General features: G+C 38.0%; 1 protein-coding gene across 2 annotated transcripts in view; it reads right to left on the bottom strand.

Moving 5' to 3' along the window:
• Positions 1-26,339, bottom strand: part of PRR16 (proline rich 16) — a 139,082-nt gene that overhangs the window by 31,960 nt on the left and 80,783 nt on the right. Inside the window, exon 2 of one of the 2 annotated variants that reach the window (XR_005956525.1) lies at positions 13,929-14,823. Coding sequence is in view for 1 of the 2 variants with exons in the window: in XM_041484146.1 (XP_041340080.1) it covers positions 14,065-14,823 (759 nt within the window). In the remaining variant the exon portion in view is untranslated. The remainder of the gene's footprint in view (positions 1-13,928; positions 14,824-26,339) is intronic. The other variant, XM_041484146.1, reaches the window with a different exon arrangement.

The raw sequence follows: 26,339 nt of genomic DNA, 5'->3' as shown, positions 1-26,339 counted from the left end.
ACAGTAAGCAAAAATGATGAAAAATGAGTATGTAAACTTTCCGGGTTTTAATACCTCATGTCACTTTAAGCTCTTGGGTTTGGAAAATCATTAATAAGTAATGAGAAATGACCAAAACCCTTCTCCACAGGAAAGAGGCCAAACAAACTTTTCACTGTTGTGCATCACAAGAAACAGATGGTAAGCGATAAAAAAGTTACCACAATAAATTGGACCCATACCAAGAAATTAGGGAGTAAAGTGAACCATTAAATCCCATGTCCCTGTGGCACATGTTCTGTTCACCCACTATGTGCACTAGATTTCTCTCCCTTTCAGTTCCTCCAGAAATAAGTCAGGGAAAATATCTTCTAATCATCCTTCCCCTGCACTCTTCATCATCTCTTTACACTTCACTGCTGCCTGCCTTTAGGTGGATTCAGTTTGTCCAGAAATTAATTCTTCTGGGTTCCTGCTGCAATTTATTACCAGTCATCACAAAAAAAAAAAAAAAAAAAAAAAGAAGTGAGGAAGATTATGTTTACAATGGTTAGCTACATTGTAGCTAATATAATATTGTTTATAAATTAAGTTTGTACTGTAGTATCTGCTTCATCCAATAGCAATCCCATTTGATTCATTTGATTGGAACCAAAAATCATGTGTTCTGCTTGCTTATACTCAATGCAATTTGTAAAGTTCCTCTGAATATATATAAAACTGACCTCAGATCCCTTATTTAGAAAAGGAAGAGGCAGCTATGATTCTATCACAGGTAAGAGATTATCCAGTATATTATTTAATAATCAAAAATACATATACTGAAAGTTTTCTGAAAAATTACTTCCTGTGCTATGATGCTTCTATTTAGTCTTTTCAACATAAAGGAAATTTTAATTGTTATTTTAACATAGAATAAAATAAATGTGAAATTGAAATGTGAAGTAAATTTTCCTTTGATTTTTTTAGTGTCATGCATTGTGAAAACGGACCACAGCATGTGCCACTGCCTTCAAGCTTCATGCTGCAGATACATTTGAGAGCTTGGGCCATGAAAAGAAAAGCCAGGTAGACAAGATAGGCCAGCCCCTTCCAATTTCCATGTTGCACCAAGCCATAAAGATGGCATCAGGCTCATGTTAATGAGAGTGCCCTTTTTTGCCATCACACAAGTACCTAAGCAAATGTCTATGGGAAGAAATGCTGAAGATGCATTGCACTCCAGCTGCTGTGACCTTCACCTGGGCCAGGCTGGGGCAACAGATCAACTCCACCACGGCAGTGCCAGGCATGTGAACGTGAGTCATCTGATAGGTTGACCTCAGCTGGCCGCCAGGTGCCCACCAAGTCACTCTATTGCTCTCATCCTCAACTGGATGGAGGGACAAAATATGACAAAATGCTAATGGCATAAAGAGGTAAGGACAGGGAGATCCTTCATCTATTACCATCACACAGACTCAACTTGAAAAATTTGACCTACTGCCAGTCAAAGCCCAGAGTGGAATAATGGGAAATAAGGAAAATCCATTATCACAGATGTGCACCAACATGGCTGACAGCTAAGCTTTGGTCAGCAGCAGATCCATCTTTGAGAAAATGGCTTTGTCTGACATAGGGACAACTTCTGGCATCTTGTCACAGATATCACCCCCACAGCCCCCACCCCTTTGCCATGTAAACTGAATATATCTAAACTGAGCCTATCTAAATTTGGAACCCTAGGAAATCTGCAAGTTTCCTATTCCAAGTCTGTTCCAAAAACTAGAAATCGCTCCCTGGCAAAAGCAAAGAGCACAGCTGTGTCTTCTATCTGTCTTCTATTTCCATGCACCAGATTCTACAAAATGAAAATGCAGGACAGGTCATAAGTCATAGCTGACCATGTGTGGTCATATCAAGACAACTGGGTAACCATCTTCTACCACACAGCAAGGACTCACAAGGTAAATTAGAGAAAAAACAAATCACAGAATTCCAGAATGGTTTGTGTTGTAAAGGACCTCAAAGATTATCTACTTCTAAGTCCCCTGCCATGGACAGAGACACTTCCTACTAGACCAGGTTGCTCAAAGCCCCATGCAACTTGTCTTGAACACTTCTGAAAATGGGGCATCTGCAACTTCTCTGGGAAACCTGTTCCAGTTCCTCACCAACTTCACAGTAAAGAATTTCTGCCTAATATCTAATTTAAACCTACTATCCTTCACTCTGAAGCCATTCTCTTTTGTCTTGCAATAAGTGTTTCTCCGGGTTTCTTATAGGCTCCCTTCAGGTACAATAATGATGGAATCAGTTCATCTCAAAGCCTGCTCTCCAAGTTGAACAATCCCAATTCTCTCAGTCTTTCCTTTTAGGAGAGGTCCTTCATCCTATTAATCACCTTGGTGAATAGTCCAACTCCCTCTGGACTTACTCCAATAGGTCGATTTCTGTGCTGGGGACCCCAGAGCTGGATGCAGGGTTCCAGGTGGGGTCTCACCAGAGCAGAGCAGAGGGGCAGATTCCCCTCCCTGGCCCTGCTGGCCACGCTGCTTTGGATGCAGCCCAGGACACGTTTGGCTTTCTGGGCTGTGAGTGCCCAGGGCCAGGTCATGTCCAGCCTCTCACCCACCAGCACCCCTAAGTCCTTTTCACAGGGCTGCTCTCGATCCCTTCATTCCCAGCCTGGACTGATCACAGGGGTTTGTCCCAAGCCAGGTGCAGCACCTTGCATTTGGTCTTATTAAATCTCATGATATTCCCATGGGTCCACTACTTGAGCTTGTCCATCCCTCTGGATGGCATCCCATCATTTAGGAGTGAGACTGCACCACTCAGTGCCATCTGCAAATTTGCCGAGGGTGCACTTGATCCCTTTGTCTATGTCATTGATGAAGATATTAAATAATACTGGTCCTAGACCCTTGAGGGCACCACTTGCCACTGACGTTCACTGGGACTCTGAGCCATTGACCACTACTCTCTGGATGTGACCCTTCTCGTCCATCCAACAGCTGATCTGCAGAATCCATCTCTCTCCACTTAAGGAAGAAGGATGTTACGGGGGACCATGTCTAAGGCCTTACTGAAGTCCAGATAAATGACACCTGCAGCCACTCCATCACAGAAGGGCACCAGGCTGGTCGGGCAGGACTCACCCTTGGTACAGCCATACTGGCTCCCTGTCCCCTATGAGCCTTAGCAGAGCTTCCAGGAGGATCTGCCCCGTGATCTTCCCAGGCATGGAGGTGACACTGAGAGGCTGGTACTTCCCAGGGTCCTCCTTTATACCCTCATTAGTAATGAGTACAGCAACCATTTCTCCTGTCACCTGGAATTTCACCTGTCGGCTATGATTTTTTTAATATCATCAAGAGTGGCTTGGGAACGCCATCAGACAATCCCCTCAGGACTCTGAAATGCATCTAATTGGGTCCCAGAGATTCATATATATTTAGGTTGCTCAGGTGGTCATGAACCTGTTCTTCACTTAGAGTGGGAGGGACTTTGTTCTCCCAGTCCCCATCCTGATGTCCATCCAGTCAAGTCTTGTGGGAAGAGGGGCTGCCAGTGAAGTTAGAGGCAAAAAAGTTGTTGAGTACTTCAGCCTTTTTCTCATAAAGAACTGATGTACAGTTCATAGTTTTTCCAATCAATATAGATTGAAGCAGAGTTTGTCTTACCAAACAGACAATTTCCTGTTGAACAGAAAGCTAATACCATAGCTTTCTGCTCTTAATAATTAATAATACATACCTTTTTTCCTAGAATCTTATGGCACTATGATAAAACTCCCTGCTTTGTGCTTCTGACATTTAAAGCTTCCACTCATAGATCAAATTTTCCTTGAAAACACACCGCAAAGCACAGGTGCTGAAAGCTCATGAAATATTCATTTAAACACAATTTAAAAGATTCATTGCATGTCTGAGAGACAAATGTCCTGTATGCATGGTTAATGAGTGACAGCAAAAGAAAATTTTTAAAAACATACTAGTATATACAAATGCTTTTCTAATAGTTTTCCTGCCTCAGTCTGTGAATTCAGACAAGATCAACAGTGAATCTTGCTACACTGGCCATCCTCTTTCTAGAAATCAATGTGTTAATTCATTTACAACCTTATTTCTTATCTCCCTAGCCTTAAAATAAATGACTGAACACCATGTCTTCTTACAGCTGGAGCTGAGTACCAAAAAAAGAAGTGGATGAAAATAAGAACTGTATGTAAAAAATGCATTAGTACTAGAAAATTTAAATATTGAGTCTTAGGTTTATATGTAGTTACTGTTCTGCTGCAACACTTTCCTTGTTTAATTCTTCCTCTACCTAAATAATACAATTCAGGCTTTAAACGCTGTTTCCCACTTGGCGACTTACTCTTAAGTCTGAGTGTGATCAGAATCAATCTCAGATTATACCAAAGATATAAATTACATGGAACAAAGTTCTCAATTTTCTGCACTTTTTTACTGAACACTGGCATAATTGGTCTGCATATCATTGTGACAAGTTCAAACCCTAATGACAATAAACCAAAATAGATGTATTTTAAGACCTCTAACAAGACAAAGTCAGCGTTGTCTGCCGGCTTTCAGATGTAGACACTGCTTATTTTTTTTTAATTATTTTCTCATCTCTTCTGGCCACAAAGACATGATAACATTTTCATGCAAATAAATAATAATTTGCTCAACAAATTGTAACAAAATATTTTGCTAATTAGAACAATGTATTGTACTATCATGAAATGAGGACTACTTCAATATTTACAGCTCTTTTGCAGGTCTTGGCAAACCCCAAGTTTAAATTGTTTTCAAATAGCACAGCTTGTCTCCAAGCGGTGTCCAACAAGTCTGTGACTTAGACATGATCTCAAAATACTACTCTTGTACTTAAAAATCAGGTCATGACAAGGGAAAAAATCATCAGTCTCTAAAGTATTCAGGATCATATTCAGTTGTATATACAGATTCCAAATATATCAATTACAAATTATGTATTATCATAGCTGGACTTCTTCATTTCTTCAGTAGGTCTTCAGTAGGTGTGACTACTAGAAGTGTTAAAGACATCTATCACAGAGTCATAAATTTATCAGTAACATATTATGACAGCTTACAAAATTATTTTAAATGCATTAATAACAATTCTGAATTTATTATGAAAAAATATTTTGGGTTATGAAAACAAATGCACCATGAAAATCTGGCCTATTGGCTTACCCAAGCTTTCCTGTAGAGACTCATAGTCAGTGTTATGAATCAGGTCAATGCAGTACATACATATGACATTCTACACAAGCTGTTGGAGGAGTCTTAAAAGTCTTAAAAAGTTCTTTTTGTAAACCCTGAACTCTTTTTGTCAGAACTCATGAGAGCCCTGAATCCTTATCACATGAGTCTCTTTTTCAGCCTGTTCAGTAATTATTGATATATGTTTATTGAAATTCTACTGAATGTATTGTTCTGTTGATTGTTATTTTCATTTTTTTTGTATGTCAGTTTTTCACTAACTAGAATTTAAATTGTCAGAGCTCCTCAGAATGTGAAAATGTGAGCATTAATAATGTATTTAAAAATGCTAAAACATGTTGTGTTTTATATCACAAAGAAATATTTTTTTTCTCTCTCTCCTTTCTTTTCCTGGTTGGTTGGTTGGGTTTTATGGGTTTCTATTTTGTTTTGGCTTTTTTGTCATACTTGCTTGGACAAAAAGAAAAAAAAAATCCCCCCAGAAATAAAAAAAAAAATCCCTAGCAGAAAAAAAAGCTTGACTACCATCTTACTAATGCAAATGAAAGTGGTGTTTTTCCCTATTGTAAAAAAATCCAGCAGAAGCTCTTCTTTATGTATTTCCTACTTTACTGGTATTATAACTACTTGGTGCAGAAATATATTATAAATGTCTCAGAAAGAGGATGCTAGATTTCCTTAATTCTTATAAAAAGGCCTATTTTACTAGAAAGATTCATTACATCACATCATAACACAACTCAAAACCTTATTTTGATTATACTTTGTACTTACTTATTTTAGTGAAGCCCAGCAACATATTTGAAACATTTCTAAGGTTCTAAAGGTGTGTATACATGAAAACATTTATCCTGCATTCTTTTCACACTTTGTAGAAACAAGCCAGATCAAGGAAAAGCCCACATCTCTGTGACAAGGTTGATTTTTTTTCCACTCTCCTCCTTCACAGTCTGACTGACTGACCGATTTTGGGGATGAACATTGTTTCAGACAGCCTGCACCACTCAACTGGTTCACCGCTACACTGCAAAAATGTTTGTAGTTGGACTATTATACTTGGAGGAATATATTTATTTATTTATTTATAATAAAATATATATAGGACACAGGAATGATCAGCAAAGGTGGGTCAGGATTTTTTCCTCAGAAACAGATCAGGGTTAACTAAAGTTACATCAGCACTGGAATTTTAAGTGTTTGTTTATGGCTGAATCTACTAACTGATCTTGAGATCGATACCTGCATAGCTGAGAAGCACTTTGGCTGCCAAAGGATTTGTCATTACAGTGGATCTAGAGTATGCTGTTCTGCTGTAGATTTTCCACACAGATATGGAAAGATGGTTTGTTCTGAAATCGTAATTCTAGATGGTAGAGAATCACTTCCATATATATTCATAAAAGCCATCTAACACATTCCTTTCAAGTCACCATATAAGTAGAAGCAATTCATTAACACTCTGAACAATTTGTACTGAGTTGTGCCTGTCTATAAAAAGTAAAGTTTGACGTTTTAATTTTTTCATTGCTTCTAGCATGCTTAACTGATTCTTTTCATCTCTCCTCTCTGTCAAGTACAAAACTGCACCTGCTGGCTACATCAGAAAAGTATATTTTTCATCTGTCTTTTAATGAAAGGTGTATCAGTTCTTTTAATGGCTAACAGTGAGCATTAGAGTAAATTACTTTGCTTTCCTGCTTACGACTGTAGTATTTTCCTTAGACTTAGTGTGTCTCCTTTGTAGAGAAATGCAGAATTAATTCAAAGAATTCATACTGTGGATTACTGACTACTTTTCCAAATAAGTTCTTTTCACTGTGAAGAATTTTAATCTTATTTCTAGTCGGATTTTACTAACTCAGACAACAATACCTATGGGGTTTTTTTGCAATATTAATAGGTCTTCTGCTTTCAGAAACATTATTTCCGCTAAATTAATGAATAAGCTCCCTCTAAACATTTAATCATTTAAGTTAAAGCAAATAATATCCAGAAATTTTAAACTTTTAATATGAAATTACTTTCCTTTTCTGAATTTCTAATTTGCACTTTTTCTGAAGATCAATTATAAGGAAAATATATTTTCCAGTAACAGCTCACTAGATCTTGGCACTCTTAGACACTGCTTGTGAGGGGGCTGATCCTGGCTGGATGAAAACCCATGAAAGATGTTTTATTACTCCCTCTCCTCAGCTGGACAGGGTAGAGAAAATATAACAAAAGGCTCAAGAGTAGAATCAGGTAACGGAAGAGACCCCTCACCAATTACCATCACAGGCAATACAGACTGGATTTGGAGAAATTAATTTATTACCAATCAAATAAGAGTAGGAAAATAACAAATAAAAACTAAATCTTAAAGCACCTTCCACTCCTCCCTTTTTCCTAGGTTCAACATCAGTCCTGATTTCTCTACCTCTTCTTCAGGCTAAATAATGCAAAGTCCATTAGTCTTTCCTTGTAGGGACGGTGCTCCCTCTGCTCAGTTTTGAGGCCCTTCTCTGGACCTGCTCCAATAGGTCCGTGTCTTTTTCAATCTGAGGACTCAGAGGCAGATACAGTACTCCAGCTGGTGTCCCACCAGTGCAGACTAGAGGAGGAGAATCACTTTCCTTAACCTGCAGGTCACACTTTTGATGTGACCAGGATACAGCTGGCTTTCTGGGCTATGTACACAAAACACCAACTCATGTCCAAACTCTGATCCCCCAGTACCCATTAAGTCCTCAGCAGGGCAGCTCCTGACCTGGATACTGGGGGCTGACATTACCCAGGTGCAGCACTTTGCACCTGGCTTTATTGAACCCCATGAGCTTCCCATGGACTGACCTACTTCTCAAACTTGTGCAGGTCCCTCTGGATGGCATCTTGTCCTTCAGGAGTGTCGCCACACAGCTCAGCTTGGTGTCATCTGCAAACCTGCTGAGGGTGAACTTGACCCCTTCCTCTGTGTCATTAATGAAGATATTAAGTAAGGGCACCACTTTCCACAGATCTCCATCTGTACATCAAGCTGTTGACCAGCTCCTTCTTATTTGGATGTGAGCACCCAAATAATTCATTCCTACTCCACTGAACAATCTATCCATATCTCTCCAATTCAGAAAGAAGGATGTTGGAGAGAACTCAAATGTCCTACAGGAGTCAAACAGATAAAGTCTGTAGTCCTTCCTCTGCTCACTGATGTAGTCTTTGCATTGAAGAAGATCACAAGTTGATCAGCCATGCTGTCTCAAATAATCTTCCTGTCCTCCATGGGCATTCTAGGAGGATCTGTTCCATTACCTTCCAGGCACCAAGGTGAGACTGACAGGCTGGTAGCTCCCAGACTTCTCCCTTCTACCCTTTTTTAAGATGAGTTGGTTCAGCATTTCCCTTTTTCCTGTCACCTGGGACTTTCCCAGGCTGTCACAACTTTCTGAGTATCATGGAGAATGGGTTGGCTACTACAAGAGCCAATTCCCTCAGTACTCTGGGATGCATCTCACTGGGTCCCATAAACTTATATACATTGAGGTTCTTTGGGTGCTCATAGACCTGATCCTCATTTACAGTGGATTGAGACACTCCGCATTTGAGAGTGGGAAGAGAGGTAGCCATTGACTGAAGTGAAAAAGTTTAGTGCCTCAGCCTTTTCCTTGTCTGCTGTTACCTGTTTGCCAGTCTGTGTTCATCAGGGGCTGTATACTTTCTCTGACCTTCCTTTTTCTGTCTGATTAACCTGTTGTCCTTATTATTCTTTGCATCCCTTGCCAAGTTCAGCTATCTCTCTGCCTTGGTCTTCCTGGCTTCACACCTACACAACTAGCAATCTCTCCCTAGAGGATACATATCTCTGCTTCCACTATCTTCTTGTGCATTTCCTTCTTTCCCTTTTGCTTAACCAGCAGTCTTTGATTAATCTAAGCTGACCTCTTGCTCTGTCAATGAGAGCTCCTGTGTTCCATGGATAGATCTTCCAGTCCTGTTCTGCTCCCTTGTCCCAGTTTCCTAGGTTTGCCCATTGGTTAATTTCTCAAAGCGCTGAAGTATTGCTTTCCTAAAATTCAAGGTGCTGACTTCACTCTTCTCCTGACCAATGATTGGTACTGAATTCCCATCCAACTTGCCTCACCTTCACAGTTGTCCTTATACAGTTGATATGAGGCCCTAGAATCTAGGGACCAGGGAAATGAGAAAGGGGATTGAAGTTCTTCAGGAATGGAGGGGTTGCCTAGGAAGGAATGCCTAAGGGTTCCCTTTTGAGACGAATGGAGGGCCCAACATGCCAACCAGACCCAAGCCACAGGGAGGTGTGTTGCCTCCCCGAGGCCGATGTAAGAGACATCACCAAGAAACAACCCAGCCCGGTACGCCACTGGTACGAAAAAGTGCGAGGGCTCCGAGAACAGGGGCAGACTTGCACCAGCTGACTCGAGCACGGGCCTCTCTCCTGCAGCAGGATACATGGTCAGATCCATTCATCCCAGCAGCTCCAGTCTCAGCTAACAGGAGAGCTCTTTCACTAGCAGGAGTTAGAGACATGTCAAAGCATTTAAGATCAGAAATGAAAGTCAGCTTGCTTGTGCTCCCCAGAGCTGAGTTATCCCAAGATGGATTACTACAATCCCTTTCCAAAATTAGGACTGGTGGAGAAACTTGCTCTGTTGGACTATTAGCCGCCACAAACAGGTGACTGAGATAACATCCCTGCTACTTTTTGCCAACTAAAAGTCATCAACATGTAACTGCTGCCAAAGATGAGGTTGTACTGCAGTTTGCAGGCACTGCTCCACGGGATGCTGACCCAGTAACACCAGTGCTGCTGCTGCTTCAGCTGTGGTCTGTGCTAATACAGATACAGAAATTTTAGGCTGCAGCATGTAAATATTGCATGAGATAGACCACAAATATGGCTACAAAATACATGTTTATATAACAGATGCCAAATATTTTTTTCAGACTGAGTATTCTAGCAACTGTGCTTAGCAAGGTTAACCATATACATTTCTGCCACATGCCTTTGTGCACATCTCACTTGAAAGACCTTTCTGCATTTGTGAGCATTATGCCTTCAATATTATTACTAGCTTGAGCAGTGGATAGGTATTTTGCTTCTAAACACACACATACTGTCCCTGAAAAAGCATGGCTCACAGCATATACACAAGTAGGGTGTGAGAAAGGCTGCCTCTGCAAAAACATGTGACCAATACTCATGCCTACTTTAAGACACATCAGACAAGTGACACAGCAACCACAGTATGATTTTACATGCACATGTAAGATCACTCTTTGTGGCATTACTGAAAGGAAAGCCATAATTAGAACACGGAAAGAAAGATCTGAGCAAACATCCATCTAAAAATCTCTCTGGTAATTAAGGAAGTCATACTGCTCTCTGCTTCAAAACCAATAAACAAATTATCTGAAGAAAGCTAATAACAAGAGCTGTAGTGTACTTGACTTATTTCATGTTGCATTTTAAATAAAATATTGATTTAATAATAAAAAACATCAATGAAGATTTGGAATTTTTTCTTGTTTTTAAGAAAATTGATGATGTGATGAAAGTTGTAACAACTCCAGACAACAAGAGAGAAGGAAGAACAGTGACTTTTACCAGGTGGCAGAAAGATCCATTATCTTTTTGAAGATTCCTACCTTATGTCCTTCAAAAGGATTGTTATGGATTTTACTCTCCTAGTTTTCCTTTCTTGCAATGCATTCATGTGTTAACTTTTTTAATGAATGCCATTATTACAAATTAAGTAATTTTCATTTTTTTATACTAATTTTCCTAAACTTGTCCTCTTCATTAAATTGATAGAATCAACCTTTTTTGCATTTGGGAAGTCTAGATCTGGACAGTGAGATTGTAAAATACCTTAGGGAATTAAAACTAGACAGAAGGCTGACAGTAGGCAAACATTGAATTAAATCTCTGAGTACTGCTACTGGACTTTCATTTTTTCAGGCATAAACACATTTGCAAAACACTAAATGTAATCTCAGAGAATATTATATTTACATTATAAATGCAGACAACTTCTATCCAATTCTAGTTAGTTTATTGCATTTTCCTCAGTAAAGCGTGAAGCATACTGTTTTGTAGGTGTTCAAAAATGCTTCACAGACTTTACATTCCTAATATAAATGTAACTGCTGGCTGAATACACTATTGCATTTGTTGTTACGCCATTTCTATTAGCAGTTTCCAAACAGTGCTGCAAAATTTAAAGTTAATAGTTTCCTACATTTTTCAAGTTTACCTGTTTTAACCTTAATTTTATTCTGACATGTTATTAATGTGAAATTATTACTCTGACAAAACTACCTTACAATAGGACACAGGCCAGAGACATTCTCATTAAAACATAACTGATTCAATGTTTGTACTATGATTTAACAGAGACCTTGGAACGTGGTATTAAAGAAAGCCTGGGTTGTCAAACTTTGCAGAAAAACAATGTTTTCCCATCACATTTTGAAGCCGCACTGCTGGTCAAAGATAGTATTGCATTTAAAAAGCTGCATCTTTTCATGGCATAGCCATATCATATGAAGATATTCGGGAGTTGTGGGGAAAGAGATAAGAAAGCACTTCTGAAGGAGAAGACAAATTATGAGATGAAAGATGTGGGGTACCAAAACTGAACATTAACTGCTGAAACTCAGATGCTGTTTAAGCTTTCCAGAGCTGACAGCTGTAACAAAACTGAAATTTACATGTACATCAGTCCACATCCACTGAGTACAGCATCCAGTCGGGAGGTGCTAACATGTTCAAGAGACTGACAAGCCCAGAGGAGAAATGCAGCACTCTGCTATCAGAGGTGAGTTCATACCAAAAAAACCAAGCCAAGTGAGGTAACACATATGCCCCAAACCATAACCCTCTAAAATTACTCAGCATTATTTCCTTTAATATTTTATGTGCAGTATTTGATTTGCATTATCTTATTTCTTGTAAACGGTAGCTCGTTTAAGAATGAAAAAAGTACTAAACTAGCACATAACAGGTGTATGACCTGTATAGCAGTGATAAAGTAAGGACAGCAGGAATTTTCTTTTTAAAAGAAAAACCTGCAACTATGCAATGTGGATATGTCTGCACATTGTTCCAGTGATTTTAAATGCGGTTTTCAATGTATGAACAAGGGAGGTGCTGTGGAGTTCCAGCACGTGAGCAGAATCCACCTGCCACAATCCTGATTCGGGCAGCAAAGATCTTGCACAGATGCAGGATGAGTTACTGTCTCCTGCTGCAAGCGCCTGGACTTATTGCACTCGGCAACAGCTCTCGTGGGATCAAATACAGTGAAACAATACCAAATGTAAAGTGCATCATGAAAAACACATGGGAGGCATGAGGGGAAAGCATGATTAAGAATTTAGGATGATTTCCTTTCTTTGCCTTTTATGCAGGGAATACTTCATGAGGCTTTAGGCCCTGGATGTGTCTTTGCACAAAATAAAATGTTTGCTTACCACAAAGGTTTACAAACAGTAGTCATCTGATGGGACTTTTGTTAGAATTATTCTTATTATTTTGGTTTAAATATGAGAATACCTATACAGGGAAACATAATATCTGTTTAATACCTATTACTAGATGTAAATAGGAATTAAAATTCAAAATCTATTTGTCCAGTTTTTTCCTATTTTGCCATAAAGTACCTTTTATATTTCAGCTGAAGTAACCAGACTCTTTAATATAGCATTTGATGTTGGTCATTGAGATTATTTTGGCACAAGTTTTGTAAATAACAGATTTATTATCAGATTTATTAATTGACTGGATTTTTTTTCACTCTAAGTCCTTGCAATTCTCTTTGTGAGAATAAAAGGATAGTCTGTCATAAAATAATTAAAAACACTGAGGACTTTTTTTCAACTGGTAAGAATATTAATTGGGTTCACCATCAAAATGTGATAACATGTAAAATATCTTGTTTTGCATGTTAATGCGCCATAATTGCACAGAGCTTTTCAACTTCAAAGCTCTTTACAAGAATTAAGTGGATGTCCCTGGAGGCCTTAAGCAACATTTTCTTTGCCTTCAAAAAGAAGATTTGCACCAGACAAAAGCTTTGTGAAAAACACGGGACTGGGCTTTGTTTTTTCAGCCTACTGACATTGCACAGTTAGAAAAAATATCACTACCATTTTGCAGATGGAGAAAAAAGGGGAACTTAATGGGACCATCCCTGCTCATCTCACACTCGGTACTTTACATCAGTAGTGGTGCACTGAGACAGTGAGAAACGAAATGCAACTCAGTTTTCCAGAGCCACACCAACATACATCTCAATTATTCACTTCCCCACCAAAGACCAAGCTACTGACAGTCCAGTGCTTAGCCCCTACTGCAACCACCCCACATACAGTGAGTTTGCTCAAGCACGCATGAAGAGAAAAAAAGCATTTGCTAGAATTCAAAGGCTATTACTTGGTACTTGGCTTCATTAAAAGTCATTTGAAAAGTCCCAAAACCCAGGAGAGAAATGGTTATTCCTTTATGTCAGACTGAAACCTATCACATATCACTACGCAGTATTATCACACAGAACTTTCTTTTCATTGTCTTTTAAACCATGCTACAAATAAGAAACTGCTACAGATGTTTACAACATTGGTGCTAAAGAACGAGTATTATTTCAGCACCCTTTGCCGTAAGGGTACTTTTGGTGAGTACAAATAAGACCAACAAGTATTCCTCTTTGTACTTACCATGTGATTTTTATGCCACTTCATGGGACACAGGGTGTAATACATTGGGTCTTTTTATTGCTCAAGTAGAAAGTGCTCATTACCTATTTATGTTTATATATAGGAAAAAACAAAGAGTTATTACAAGGGGCATACTTCACACTGTTGTAGTGGTTGATTTCCTCAAGATGGTCTTCTGGGGTTTTGGCGCAGTTTGTGGAGGCACAGTTGCAGGTCTTGGAGGAGGAAAGCTATTACTGGGACTTATCCCCAACCCTCCATTTTCCAGAAGAAATGGAGGCAGTGGAGGTGGAGGAGGTGGCAGAGGAGGGCACTGATGTGGCAGCTTTCCTGCAGCCTGGGCTGGCTCGCTGTGCAAGTGCACGTCCCTGTTTTTGATGTTATAGCGAACGTCACAGTCGGGGCAGTAGCCGTGGTACTGCACTTTCTCACTGAACCGTACGCGCTCCCTCGCCCCCGCCTGGGGACACCGCTCCTTCTCAGCTCTGTGCACCAGCGGCTGCATCACCGCTTTCTCCAAGTTACTGTTGGGCATACAGCACACATCTCCATTCGGGATGCGGCCGGGCCCGACGGGCAGGCCCCCGTTCCGCAGCAGGGTGCCGTTGGTCTTGACTGGGTTGGCCAAGGGAGGCAGCCTGGGGGGCTCATCACACTTGACGGGCGTCAGTCGAGGGGGAGGAGGCGGCGGGTTCGGCTTCCGCAGCACGGTGAGGATGGCAGAGGGGTGTGCAGGGGGCTTGATGAGGGGCGTGCTGCCCCGAACCTTGACCTTCTCCAAGCTGGAGGCGGTTGTGCTGCTGGAGCTGCTGTTCAGGGTGTCTGTTTTGGAACTGTCTGTCATCTCTTCCTCCAGCTGCAGATCACATGTCAGTGTGTCAATCTGGTCAACCACCTGCACAACAGCCAGAGTGAGAACAGTGAGAAAAGCGTACCTCAGAGAAGGCACAGTAAAACAAAACTATTCTCCACTATCAGCTTGTCTTCCCCAAAACTGAAGCATCCAAATTTTTTTTGACCATTATTTCTTTTTTCTTGTCAACGTAATAAAATAATCATAATAAAAATGACGACAACAATAATGATAAGGATGGCTAGTTTGCTAGCTCATCACCTGAATACAAGAGAAATATAACTTGAAACAGTCTAGAATGAAATTCCCTTTCTTTCCCTCCAGGGTTTACTTGGTAATATCATAGTGAGTGAAGTGTAATTCTTCAGTATTATGCTTTGCCTTCCAGTGCAGGAGGAGACAAAATTGTTCAGCTTTAGCTTCTACATGACAGCTTCTGAACCCAAAAATTCTGCAGCGTATCTTTTAGCTCTGACCTTGCAAACACTCTAGATTTAAATTTGCATTCTCTGTATAGGTGATATTATACATCTAGAATCATAAGTTTGATACACAATTTTCTGACAATTTTTTAACATAAAAGAGACTCTGAGAAACAAAATCTCTCTTGTTATCTCCCTTTATGAGCACTTTCCATAAGATCTGAAATCCTCCAAAACAATTCCAAAAGAGCATTTGCTGAAAAAGAAAATTAAAAACTCTCAAGTGTTTAAGAACTTATGCACTTTATTTGAATTTTTCCTCTACCTCCCAGAATTCTGTTTTTAGATTCTCCACTGTTAGATCTTTTCTAGTCTTCAAGACTCCCTTTTCTACTGATTTTTTTATAGGGCATGAAACCAATGGTGCGCTCACTTGGTAGAGAAGTTTTTAATATGACAATTAAAAGCCCTTCCTGAAAACTGCACTTAACTCAGTACCCAGGTGAACCATGTAGTTACAAGCTCCACCTCACTACAACAGATACCACAGTAGCACTGTGGTATCTGAAGTAGCTGAAGTAGCAATGGGACACATTTAAAAACTGATCTCTGTCCTTCACAGCCTCCCAGGGTGTACATAAAGTAATCGGTAGCTGAAATGTTACTAACTAACTGGTGCATGAATAAAAACCTGTGCCATTGTTTTGGGTCCTTCTGGGAGATCTGTGATGTTCTGGAGGAGGCAACCCAATACAACCCAAATGAAACCAGATGTAGCCATTGTGCCACAGAAACTTTCATTTTTACCTCCCGCTTTCAATAATTTGGTGCTGATACTACTGATTTCAAACTAAGACTATTTTTAGGCATATGAGCCACATAATAACTGCAAAAAATGTGAAAGTCACTACCAAAGGCAGTGACTTTCTTCAGTCAAATCAGTCCCCCACTTATGTGCCCAGTAGTAAAAGGTAAATAATAAAAGCAAAACCACCATAAAATGAAAAAGCACTCCAGCTTTCACTGCTCATACAGTAGGCTGAGTTGCATAATACAAAATTCATAAAAATTCATATGCAGCAATTTAGTTTAGTGCTTTCCTCCTTTTAAAACCAGCAAACATGCAAATAAGCATCATTCAGGAGCTTTCAAGCATCTTTGAAAAAAAACTTTACAATACTTTTTCTCTAAAATTATTGCAAACTACTCATTTATTCAATATTCTAAGTCCAGTACCATGTTGCATTTAAATTTTTATTTTTTCATTAAAAAAAAAAAAAAGAGAAAAAGAAAAAATATGCCCTTAAAACACAGACATTAAATCCCTGAAATAGCAAGGATTAAAAAAATTTTACCAAAGTTGAAACTACAGTTGAACAGTTGAACTCTAGTAACTGCCAGATCCCACACATCCCCTCCAGGGTACAGCATATAAGAACTCAGGAAGATTTCAGAATAAAGGTAGACAAATCCCATCTGTACCAAAATTCATTCCAAGAATGACAGTTTACAAGTGAAAGAACTCATTATCACCTTCCATTACATAAGCAAAATAAGGCAGAGGGAACTTCTCAGAAGGAAAAGGGAACAAAGAAAAGAAAGTCAAGTTCTGGACAATAAGCCTGAAATTTAAACATCCCTCTGCAAGCTAAGTGGGGATTTGTGTAAATATAAAGGTCTGCCTATATATATACCTAAATATCCTATTGCATCCTATCATCTTTTATTAAACTATAACAGTGATAGAATGGATCGATGCAACATAAACCAAAGAAATTCCTTGGCAAGCAAAGAAACAGAAAAATCATGCACTGCAGAACAAAAATTTTCTCAAGAGTAACAGGAAAGTCTGTTATGAACTACCCTTCAAGTTAATGACTACAGAGTTTATCTCATGCCTTCTGGGCAAATATGTAGTACACATTAAAATTTTTTTTGTCACTTATCCGTTTGTAGAACATAAATCCAGCATGAAATGGCTCTGACAGAACACAGTTTATCTGTCCAAATTCATTCCCACCACGAGTTGTGAGTCTGTGTGCTGTTATTTTCTTTTGCTTTTTTGTCCCAGAAGGTAAATTCAAATAAGATGAAAAAGCAACATGAGAACCCATGACTAACACAGTGAAACTATTGTAGTTAAAAGAAAAAAAAACATTTTGAGAAAAAAAAAAAAATCTCTTGTTTCACAGTGCATCTTCTATGGAAGTAAGAGAGAGAATGTTAACTTTAAAAAAAATAATTAAAAAGGTGCTCTAGTTGTGCTGAAATGTGTCCATTTTTTTATTTCTGAATAAAACAGACTTGATCCACATGTACAAATATCGAGGATACATAATTTTATAGTCCAAGGAGTCCCTTAGCCATTAACTGGATTTGAGCTCTGCAGATATGCCCACTTCTATTCTGCCAGCAGTACGCTGAGGCTTCAAGCTCTGTAGAATCCAATGTGACACTCCTGAATGAACCAGGACATCAGTCTATTCTGATCTTATCTAAGATATCGAATTATCTTAACAATACTAGGCGCCCAGAGTTGGCTTTCTCTACCAAAATACAAGATTACACCCTTAGCAACATGCATTTGGACTCAGAAATTCTGTGCTGCAATTAACAGAGCACAGAGAATTAATCAGTAAAGTCAAATTCAGGTAAAAAGGAAAAAAATACTATTCGACCCAAATTAGCAACAAAAAAAACCCAAAATCTCCACTGAAGCAGCAAACAATTTGCAATGAAAAGATATTTTACAGTTAACCTAATCCTCAATATTACCAAATTTTTGTATAAAGTTCCTTAAAAATATAGAGCTAGCATAAAGTATTGCTTTTCCACTGAGGTCAAACTGCAGTTCCTGTTTAAAAGAACTTCAAAATCTAGTCCAAGAAAAAGTTTTGTGATTATCAAAACAGCCTATGCTGGCCTAACATTTCCATTGTTTGAGCTGTACTTGTAAGTTTTGTCTAGTTTTTAGCTCCTCTGTTGAAGGCTTTTTGTGGGCAAATGTCCTAACTCGATTTGACCAATACTCAAAACTCCATATTTCTCACAGGATGCCAGGATCTCATTCCAAGAATCTAACTTTGTAACCATAAGAATAAAACATGACACAGAAAGTAACACGTACTCGTACTTCTTACTTGTATTAATAAACTTCTCTGGAAAGTGTCTCTACAATTAGTCACAAACACGTTTTTTCGCTGTTTCTTTGTGCGATTATCTAATACATATCCAAAGTACATCTATGGAGAGTTTTGTTGTCTCCTTACAATAAATGCTTCACCGGGTTTGTTTTTCCTCCTATATAAAGGAAGGCACCAATGTTCAGTGAATACAGAATCCGCTGCCTGCCCTCAATCCACCACAGACAATTGTTGAGCTTTTTTTGCGACACTTAAATAAAAAAGCAAATTGCTTTTCAGGAAGGAAATGAATATACACTTAAAGATTCATGATTTTTAAAGTTCACATAAGGAAAAAGTTGTAATATTTATTAAGACGTTCAGCCATTTGCATTTTTAAATGTTTTTCAAAGATTCATATGGATTTACAAACTAGATTTTTTTTTTTTAAATTACTTGCTTCTATACAGACTTCTATACAGCTCTCATAAAAGCTGCATAAGCAGGATGGAACTTAGGTGATATTACTTCTGAGATGGAATTGGTATGATTCATCTATTTCTCTTTTGTACTACACCATAGTTATATGCAGCTAAGAGATTTAAAATTTTGCTGAAGTTCACTAGAAAATGAATAGTTGTGGACAGATGCTGAATTTGATTTTAAATCAACCAAAATCAAATCATGCCATGAGACAGCTTCTTGTTTTGAACTAAAGAAATCTGTGGTAAAATGAACAAAATTAGGTGGACAAAATAAATGGAATAAAATTTTTTTTTTTTTTTTAATTTTTAAAGCAATGCCAAAAACTTGCAAAGTTTGACATAGACAAATATTGCACCTTTTGTGCAACAATTAGCTACCTGACAAGCCACAAAAATAAATATGTAATTGAGAATAAAAGAGCAACCAGCTCTACCATGAAGAGGCTGCTCTTGCCTTTAAGTAAAGGACTGGGAAATATTGTACATCAGTAGCTCTAACATCTCATGATTGCATCTCTAATTCTACAAGAAATTGTTCACTCACTACAATTAGTACCAGAATCTTCTAGAAAAGCTGACAAACTATTTACATTCCCATCACTTTACCTTATGATTTCCTGTACAGTTATTAGATCTTGTTGACAATAATGAGTGTTTAATATATATGGGGAACATGAGATTAGCCCAGCTGGTCAGATCATGCTGCTAGTAATGCCAGGGTTCTGGGTTTGATCTCTGCTTGGACCATCCACTTTAGAGTTGGCTTTGATGATTCTTGTGGGTCCCTTCCAACTCAGAATATTCTGTGATTAGTTCTGTGATATCCAAGGACAGAAAAAAAGCTTGTTTCTTACCAAGTGCCTGTAAATCCCAAATTACCCCAGAGTTAAAAATGAATGAAACAGAGGTCCTTGTTAACAGTGAGAGAACCAGTATCTCCCTTTACAGTTTAAGATGCATAATAGCAGAATAATAACCTTTTCTCAGGTGCTTGTATTTCAGCTTCAATCCATGTTCATATCTTTTGTATTTTCCTACAGCAAACTTCTCTACATTGCCACCTGTCCCCTTCCCTACCCCCAATCCAGCTTCCAGGTCAAGAAAAAACAGAACCAAAATTAGACTAGAAACAAGTTTATAACAGTGTGTAAGCCAAAAAATTGCCAAAAGAAAGCAAAAGAAAAGCTGTATCAGGAGAGACAAGTGGTCTACTTAGTACAATATTGTGAAAAATTACAAAAAGCAGGTGCTCAGGCAAGAACACTAGAAAAGTTACACAGAAGTATTGTGTAGAACCTTATTCCATTTTCAAACAATTTCTAACTTCCTAGCTGACTTTGTATTAAGCAGATTTTGACATACTTATCTACAATGAACATGTGAACATGCCTGTATCCTGTTGAACCTGCATCAACTTTTGGCATCTGCAGTATCCTCCAGTTACTCATCTTCATTACAAGGAAATGCCACCTACACCTCTTTCTGCTTGAAAAAAAAAAAAAAAAAAACCCAGATGCTTTAATAGACAAAGAGCTTAATGAACTTGCATAATACTCAAGCTGTAGCTGTTTTGTGAAACCACAGGTACAGAAACTCTCTCAGTCTTGCAATTGGGTTGTGTGTTGGTTTTTTGTTTGTTTTTACAATGTATCCATCAGCATCTTCCTATGTGAAGCTGTATTAAGAAGTAATGTCTATTTATGCTAAAATACTGTAACAAAGCACAGGGGATCAATTCAGTATTTGAGTAAATAAACAAACTTCCACGCAGATTAGTTCAGCTTTCTCTTACAGTAGTATCTCAGTAGCTCAGTCACTCACCCTGCAGCAGCAGGAAAGGGCAAGGCTGGTGTCAAGCCCATCAGTGTTAGGGCACCCAAGAGATCAACCCTATCCTAAGCAAAGTTACACATATCAAGTTGTTGTTGCCACCACAAAGTTTTGGGTAAAGAATACATTAGTAACTTCAGCAAGCTAGTATTATGCTTTAGAGTACACTGACACAGAGTCACAGAATAGCCTAGGCTGGACCGGGTCTCAAAGATCATCTAATTCCAACTCCCTGCGCATAAGCAGGAGCACCTTCCACTATATCTGTCTGCTAAAAGCCCCATCCAACCTGGCCTTGAACACTGTCAGGAAGTAGGCACCTCCAGGTTCCCTGGGAAGCCTATTCCAGTGCCTCACCACCCTTGCAGAAATGGATTTCTCCCTGAGACCTAATCTAAACCTACTCTCTTTCGGTTTGAAGCCATTTCTCTTGTACTACCCATACATGCCTTTGCAAAAAGCCTCTCTCCATCTCTCTTCAGGTACCGGAAGGCTGCAGTGGGGTCATCACACAGCCTTCCCTTCTCCAGGCTGAACAATCCCAGTTCTCTCAGCCTTTCCTCATAGGAAGGGTGCTCCATCCTCTCACCATCTCAGTGGCCCTCCTCTGGGTTTGCTCCAGCAGATTGATGTCCTTCCTGTACTGGGGACCTAGAGCTGGATGCAGCACATTCCATCTTAGCCTCTGAACATAAATGAAATTAAAAGTGCCTATTTTTCAGTGACAGACATTATTCAACTGGTCCCTTACATTCTGAAGTAGACTGAACGACTGAAGTTAGAATGGAAATAAACATGTAAGTGAAAATTTATGACTATGTTGGGCTCTTGAGAATTTAAAAAGGCCATGAAAACTCAGCATCATGACTCTGAATTAGCAGCTCAGGGAAAAAAAAAACTGGGAAGCCCACACTGAATTTTTTTTTTTTAAAAAACCCTTTTTTTCCGTGAAGAAATAATAAGAAAAAAAAAGAAATTACGGGAAGCTGCTCCTCATGTTTCCCTTTAAGAATCTGACACAGCTGTGGCAATTCTCCTGTGAACCCTTTTGGATGAAGTCTCATAGAGATGCTGTTTGGAAGAACAGAGAGAGACATGAAGGCAGATATGTAGCACGCATTCATGATGAATAGTACAATTACAATTCTTGTCACACACAGAAGAATCCTGATAAAACTATGATAAACAAACAGAAGCCCTGAGAAAATAAAGTAAAAAACAAACAAACAAAATCTTTCTGAGAAAAACAAGTTCAAATAATATTTGTAACAAAAAATAACTGTTCTAAAATACCAATCGGAACAAGTCAGTTTCGATTCAGTTTCATTTAACAGCAACAGAATTTCACACTTCCAGTGAAATATTGGAAATGAGTGATATGAAATACTCACATCATTTCCTATTTGGAAATATAGGAAACTAAATAATTTCACTAAAAATAAATCAGATTAAATCTGTTTTGTCTCATCTAGATCATCATGGAATGATGACACTTCTCTTAACTCTGGCAAGTAATGCAATGATTTCACATGTAGCTCATTACCCAGGCTAAAAGACAAACTGCAACTCAGGCTCAGCACTGTGTAAGCAGAGCAAAACAGTCCACGGACTTGAAAAAGCAAGTACAATGCATTTCTCTATGGGCAGCAGTGCTAACTAGCTAAGCGAGTTAACCCAGTGCTACCCTGGACTCTCTTCAAAAGCAGATTGTGAGAGCAGCAAGTAGGTCTGGTACAGCTTGTCCTGAACACTGAAAAAAGACTCAGAACTAGGGAAAAAAAAAGTATTTTAAGTACTAAAGAAATAAATGAAGACTACCTTAGAAAATATAAGGAAAATCTGATTTCGCAATTCACAAAGACAAGTGGAACTTAATGGAAAACAAGCAATTTTTCCTCTACTGTAATTGACTGATGTCAATTATACTCCTTTCTTTTTCTTACTCTTCAAATTTAGATTTGACATGGTGGATGTAGCCTGCATGACTATTTAAGAATATCCAAATTTTATCCTTATTTTATTAGATACCAAAAAAAAAGGATGAAGCTGGGCACATCAGATATACATCTGATAGATAATTCTGCATACAATTCTTTTAAATTCGTTGGCACAAAGCAGGAAATTTAAAAGATAAATTGCTAATCAGCATTCTATGCTTAAATATGCATGTAAATAAAAGGTCTTCCCTGTAGAAAACTTAGGAGAATTAATATTAAATCTTTGTTTACGTGTTTCAGTAATACTCCTTGCAGCTTACCACTGCTTTTCTCTCTCAAAACACGTAACAGAATTGAAAATGGCTGCATGTTGACAAAAACCAAGTAATGGTTAATCTGTGCATTCTCATTATTGATAATGTTTACTGAATAAACACATTGTAAACCAGCTGTAAATGCAATAGTACAAAATCTTAGAGATTTTAGTTTCTGCATAACAATCTTTGATATTAACAGTCATTCATGATGACTACAAATACAGTGATTTGCCTAATTAGGAATCATATTAATTTAAATGAATGCTAAATATTTGTCCAAGCTCTTAACTATTAAGGTAAACAGAATGTAGGAGTTCCTAAAGTATGTTAATTAATGCTAACCATGGCAACTGTGGAGACTAGAAGTTCCTTTGTAGGATTAGAAAAATCACATATTTTCATAAACACTTCCCTAGGTACACTTTTCAAATATGTTAATAACAGCTATTGTAAAAAAAAAAAAAAAAAAAAAATAGAGGCACTTGTAACATTATGGCTTTGAAATATAATTTTAAATATTTAGCATACCCAAAAAAAATTTGCTGAGAAGCTGATAAACAATTCCACTGCAATTCTTCAATTCTTTTGCTAAAGCTAGTCTTAAGAATATTTCTCTGATTTTAAATAAACCATCGCACTATGCAGAGTATTAACTGGCATCCTTCCTTTTCCTCTGGCCTTCTAAAATAGGCTCCAGAAATAAATGTTTATCATCCTTTTGTACTAAAACAAAAAAAACCAAAACGTTCTCCAAGAACAGCCAATATATCTTTTCTGAGACCATATGTTAGGGCTGTGGGACTTTATGACTTAAAGGATTTTATTAGTAAAATACTACTTTGAGTCTAGATGGCCTCCATATTTTAGTATTTCAGCACCATTTAGGTTACAGCTCCAAAGTCACATTTAAGCCCAATGAAGTGTGCAAGAAATTTACATTAACCTAGAAGTACTTACTCTTGTTGGACACTTGTTAAAATACAGTTTCAACACAGATGAACAGAACTAGAGGACTAAATACAATATTTAAAGCAAATTTTAGATGAAGTGACAGTATTCTCTGCTTGTTACACCTCAAAAAAAAAAAAAAAAAAATGGAAAGCCTGCAATGTGCAACAGACTTTCTTTCAGACATACCTGAAATACTCTTTCTGTTGATAAGTCCTATTTTTGAAAGATGTTCTGTTTATGCAACAGGTTGAACTATCTGCCTGGATAAAAACAACGCTACTGGTAAAACAATAAGAGCAATGCTAGAGATAATTAGGTAATGATGATTATTATTAGAAAGTTTGCAATTATTTCTGCTGAGTGGTCTTAAATGGACAAGCTCCCACCTCCGCCTCGCCCTGCTGGTGAGCTGCACCTAACACCAGGAAGTAAGAGTAGTACAGACATTTTTCCAAGAATGAGAGAGCCCAGAATATTTTGCAGTTGTGACCCTATTGAAGACTTCTTGGAACTCAATCTGACCTTTTCCACCTGGATGTACTGTGCAAAACACATCACAGGAGATAGCCCATGGTGAGCTTACAACACTAATAAATAAAAGTAATGAATAAGCAAGCTCTGTTAAGAGAGAAAGTAATTGCTATGAACCATAAAGGTTTAAAATTAATGGCTGCCTTTTAATTATTCGTTGCTTCAAGTTAAATTACCTCGGCTCACACTGCATCACAACATCTTTAAGTAATTTAATTAAAATAATATTTTATCTTAATATTTAAGAATACAATTTTTTCAGATTCCTTTAAATAAAATGCTACATGGGCACCTGAGAAGTATACACAAAAATAGTTTAATCTCTTTTTTTGTCCTATATAATAAACTTTTGTCTGTTTATTAGACATCTAAAATTGAACCCTTCAAGTGATTATGACTAAAGCATTTCAGACAGTGGAAGCAAACTGTAGCTAAGTATTTTTAAAATAAATAATTAAATAATTTAACAATCATTGCACATTCACGTTATCACACTGATCATTGCCAAGAGAGCTGTTTAACGAAATTCAAAGCAAATAATGTAATGTTACATGTTTACATAGTCAGGTGTTTTGCAGTTAAAGCTGAATTTGGTCAAAATCACTTATTTTAGAGTTCAAAGAAAGCCACCTATCTGCCTTTCAGTCCAAAAAGAAATTAATAAATACCATAAATTGAGAATGAATGAGGCTCAAAGGTAAAGGAGCAGAGTTTACAGCTAATATTTGCAATGATATACACCATCCCCTCCAAAATAAAAAAAACCAAAACAACATATTTAAAAAAATATTAAAAAATCAGGAAATCCCTAGCTCAGGTATTTCCAGTGCTTATCATGGAGATAATTATTTCAGTGTGCCAAAATACAATACTGCAGATGTTTTTTCAAGCTAAGACTATTAAATGTTTGTCCTTAAAAGATCATTAGCTCATGTTTTTGGCACAAGTAACTGCTGCTCCAATTCTGCTTCTCGTTGCAGATCAGCTAGCTAATAACACAAGAAAACAGAAAGTTTTCTTTGCTTTTGCATATCCCACAAAGCTGCTGGGCCTGTTATATCTGTAACATACTTGCACTCCCAGCAATACTGATCTATTGAAAGAGAATTTGGGCATCCCACAAGGTACATGGTGTTGTACTCAGTACCACAACACCGTGTTTTTACTACTGGTGGTCCAGTCCCTCTCCTGTGTAATCAGTCCAGATGCTTCTGCATCTGTGGCACAGGTTTCCTTTGGATATAGTTTGTTTTTAATGCAAAAGAGAGCCATGACTTTCAGAGGTATTAATGAAAGGCTGAAGGTGAAATCCTGAAGAGGTCTGTTTTCCTAGGTAAGTCAATAATTGCCTTACGGAAGTAAACTACAGTAGTAGAATACACTGTGCAGAGAGTAGAAAACCATCTCCAAACAGATATGCAAAACACAGTGGTGAGCGAGATGGGGCAGTAACTGTCATGCAAATAAACTGCAGTCAAGATTCAGTATAGCTACCACAAATTTTCAACCAAAGATAAAGTCAAAATGATTCACTCCTTTAAAAGACTTGTTAATGCTTAGCCTTTGAAGCTTGGTTTTGCTTTTTGGCTTTCCTACAAAGCGTTTTCAGTTGAGTTAGCATCTTATTAAAAATTATATGGAATATTTATTTTAAATTTATATATTTCAGTAGTTATTTCTATAGTGAATTTGACTATATATGGAAAATCTGACCTCAATACAAGAGGAAAAAAAAATAGCTGTCTGTATTTACTGCACCTTCCTTTCACAATGCCTTCTGTGGTTTACAAGACATGAATACTTTTCCTTTCCCTTTCCCTCTCCCCCTCTCTCTCTCTCTCCCTTCTTTCTTTCTTCCCTCTCTCTCCCCTCCTCCCCTGGTCCCCCCAAATATATCAGAAATTCTGCTCAGGTCAATCACACAATGCCTCAAGTACTAAAGCATTTCTTTGATTGCCAACAA

Source organism: Pyrgilauda ruficollis, unplaced genomic scaffold (assembly GCF_017590135.1).
Source record: "Pyrgilauda ruficollis isolate IOZ18807 unplaced genomic scaffold, ASM1759013v1 scaffold64, whole genome shotgun sequence".
Classification (NCBI taxonomy): domain Eukaryota; kingdom Metazoa; phylum Chordata; class Aves; order Passeriformes; family Passeridae; genus Pyrgilauda; species Pyrgilauda ruficollis.
Note: the sequence above shows the minus strand (reverse complement) of the source record. Positions and strands in the feature narration are given on the sequence as shown.